Source organism: Balaenoptera ricei, chromosome 1 (assembly GCF_028023285.1).
Source record: "Balaenoptera ricei isolate mBalRic1 chromosome 1, mBalRic1.hap2, whole genome shotgun sequence".
NCBI classification, from domain to species: domain Eukaryota; kingdom Metazoa; phylum Chordata; class Mammalia; order Artiodactyla; family Balaenopteridae; genus Balaenoptera; species Balaenoptera ricei.
In genome coordinates this window covers 102,086,597-102,089,773 of record NC_082639.1, presented here as the reverse complement: position 1 = coordinate 102,089,773, position 3,177 = coordinate 102,086,597, and the positions used below count along the sequence as shown (strand labels likewise).

At 41.6% G+C, this 3,177-nt stretch overlaps 1 protein-coding gene across 1 annotated transcript; it reads left to right on the top strand.

Annotated features, from left to right (window-relative positions):
- The first annotated feature begins 487 nt into the window (after positions 1 to 487).
- LOC132351486 (ferritin heavy chain) lies at positions 488 to 1,394 on the top strand. Its single transcript, XM_059901269.1, has one exon. The coding sequence runs from the start codon at positions 673 to 675 to the stop codon at positions 1,222 to 1,224; it is 552 nt and encodes a 183-aa protein (XP_059757252.1). The 5' UTR covers positions 488 to 672; the 3' UTR covers positions 1,225 to 1,394.
- The last annotated feature ends 1,783 nt before the right edge of the window (positions 1,395 to 3,177 follow it).

Below are 3,177 nucleotides of genomic sequence, written 5' to 3'. Positions count from 1 at the left end.
TCCCTGAGAATCTATTCTTTGAAGTATCAATAGTTCAAAGTCCCTGATGCAATCCTTCCCATGAAGCTCTGAGACTCTTTCTTAGTTGACAAGAGAAACTCTAGTTTATAGCTTGTGAGAGAGCCATCAGGCAAGCATAAAAGTAAAGCAAAAATTATTTGTAAATGACAAAGATAGAAAGGCTGAGGTTAATTTATTACATTAACTGATCATATCAATATATAGAAAAATAAAACCCTCTATTGGGGGACATTTCATGTGAGTTTGAACAGTGATTTCCCCTGAAAGTAAAAACATATTATAGACAGTGAGTACACTGAAAAGTTTCCAGGGATTTCACATAAAGCATACAATTAAAAAAATTTATATTAATAATAGTTTACCTATTCTGACTTAATTCATGGAAGATTTTTTCATGATTTGGTAATTCTTCTTATGCAGCTCTTACAATAATGTTGAGCTTGTTAAGAAATATGGGCATGAGTCCTCGCGGAGAGTTGCCGCGGTTTCCTGCTTCAACAGTGCTTGGACGGAACCCGGCGCTCGTCCCTCGCTCCGGCAGGCTGCTCAGAGCCAGCCCTCGCCACCACCTGACAACGCCCTCCGACCGCCCCAAGGTCCCCGCCGCCGTTACAGCGCCGCGCAGCCACCGCCTCACCTCAGCCGCCCGCCATGACGACCGCGTCCCCTTCGCAGGTGCGCCAGAACTACCACCAGGACTCGGAGGCCGCCATCAATCGCCAGATCAACCTGGAGCTTTACGCCTCCTACGTCTACCTGTCCATGTCGTACTATTTTGACCGCGATGATGTGGCATTGAAGAACTTTGCCAAATACTTTCTTCACCAATCTCATGAGGAGAGGGAACATGCCGAGAAACTGATGAAGCTGCAGAACCAGCGGGGTGGCCGAATCTTCCTGCAGGATATCAAGAAACCAGACCGTGATGACTGGGAGAATGGGCTGAATGCAATGGAATGTGCGCTACACTTGGAAAAAAGTGTGAATCAGTCACTACTGGAACTGCACAAATTGGCCACTGAGAAAAGTGACCCCCATTTGTGTGACTTCATTGAGACTCATTACCTGAATGAGCAGGTGAAATCCATTAAAGAATTGGGTGACCACGTAACCAACTTGCGCACGATGGGGGCCCCCGAATCTGGCATGGCACATTATCTCTTTGACAAGCACACCCTGGGAAATAGTGATAATGAAAGCTAAGCCTTAGGCTGGCTTCCCGTAGCCACAGGAGTGACTTCCCTGGTCACCAAGGCAGTGCATGCATGTTTGGGTTACCTTTACCTTTTCTGTAAGTTGTACCAAAACATCTACAAGTCCTTTCCTTAGTATCATTCCTTCAAATAAAGTAATTTGGTACCCAAAAAAAAAAAAAAAAAAAAAAAAAAAAAAGAAATATGGGCATGCCAAACAAACCTAATTATTTCTAACATTGCTCCTTTTATAAGGCAAACTAACAAATTGTTGCCATTTTCCATGGGCCTTTTAGGTTATCTCAAAGATAGGTTTAGGTGTAAATAATATTCCGGAAACATTATTTTATTCTTTCTAAACTTAGGGCTCGATCTTGGGAGGACAAAATTAAAAAGCTTGTCAGAGATTTAATCCTGTCTTAATCACTTGATTAAAATAGGATCATGGGTGATTGAGAAACAATACCAACTTACCAACTTAATCTAATTACAATAAAATATTTTAAAATAAACAGAAGAAAATAATACAATTCTATAGAAACTCAGCCCTTTCACAAGTAAAGAAACTTTAAAAAAACAATCAAAAACATCATAAAGTCAACATCGTCACAGAAAATTATTCTGCAAAGACATGGAATCTTTGATTTCTAGGTAGATGACAGAGATGGTAAATAACCTTTCACGTTGTAAACGAGGGCATTAATAAACCAGGGAAGCAAGCCCATCAAAATTTTAAGAGTTCATAAATTTATTTTCAGACTGAGATGCTTTAAACCAAGGCAAGGGGCTGCCCTGGTGGCGCAGTGGTTAAGAGTCCGCCTGCCAATGCAGGGGACTCGGGTTCGAGCCCTGATCCGGGAAGATCCCACATGCAGCGGAGCAACTAAGGCTGTGCACCACAACTACTGAGCCTGCGCTCTAGAGCCCACGAGCCACAACTACTGAGCCCATGTGCCACAACTACTGAAGTCCACGCGCCTAGAGGCCATGCTCCCCAACAAGAGAAGCCACTGCAATGAGAAGCCCGTGCACTGCAGTGAAGAGTAGCCTCTGCTCACTGCAACTAGAGAAAGCCCACGCACAGCAACAAAGACCCAATGCAGCCAAAAATTAATAAATTAAATAAATTAATTAAAAAAACCCAAAAACCATGGCAAATAAAATGTACTTTTCTTGAGTTTTGTCCTTCATTCTTATTCTGACTGTAACAAACTCTTATTTTAGGATGAAACTATTCTTTTTCCCTTGAAAATAAACAATGCATAGAGTTGTTTTTCTTCATCACTATTGTTCTTATATAGTTTTAACCACTTATGTTATCATTACTTTTAATCAAAGTAATTAATTTCTGTTTTATAAAGAAAACTGCACAATAGATAATTGACCTTAGTCGTATACAAGCATTTTAGCAGGCCAGAAAAAGATCTTGAATACACAAAACACAACTTTCTACTGCCACCCAATCCTTTTATACCTTCTTAAAGTGGCAAAAATGACCATGTTTATTAAATGACCCACAATATAACCACTCTATAGCATATGAAAATGAAAACAAAAGTAAATAAATAATCAATACTTGTGTCCAGTATTTTCCTTTTATTGGCTCAATTTAATATTAGTTCAAGGGATTTCCCTGGTGATGCAGTGGTTAAGAATCCGCCTGCCAATGCAGGAGACACGGGTTGGATCCCTGGTCTGGGAAGATCCCACATGCCGTGGAGCAACTAAGCCCGTGCACCACAACTACTGAGCCTGCGCTCTAGAGCCCGTGAACCACAACTATTGAGCCTGCATGACACAACTACTGAAGCCCGCGTGCTTAGAGTCTGTGCTCTGCAACAGGAGAAGCCACTGAAATGAGAAGCCCGCGCATCGAAACAAAGAGTAGCCCCCACTCGCTTCAACTAGAGAAAGGCCCATGTGCGGCAATGAAGAACCAGTGCAGCCCAAAATAAATATAAAA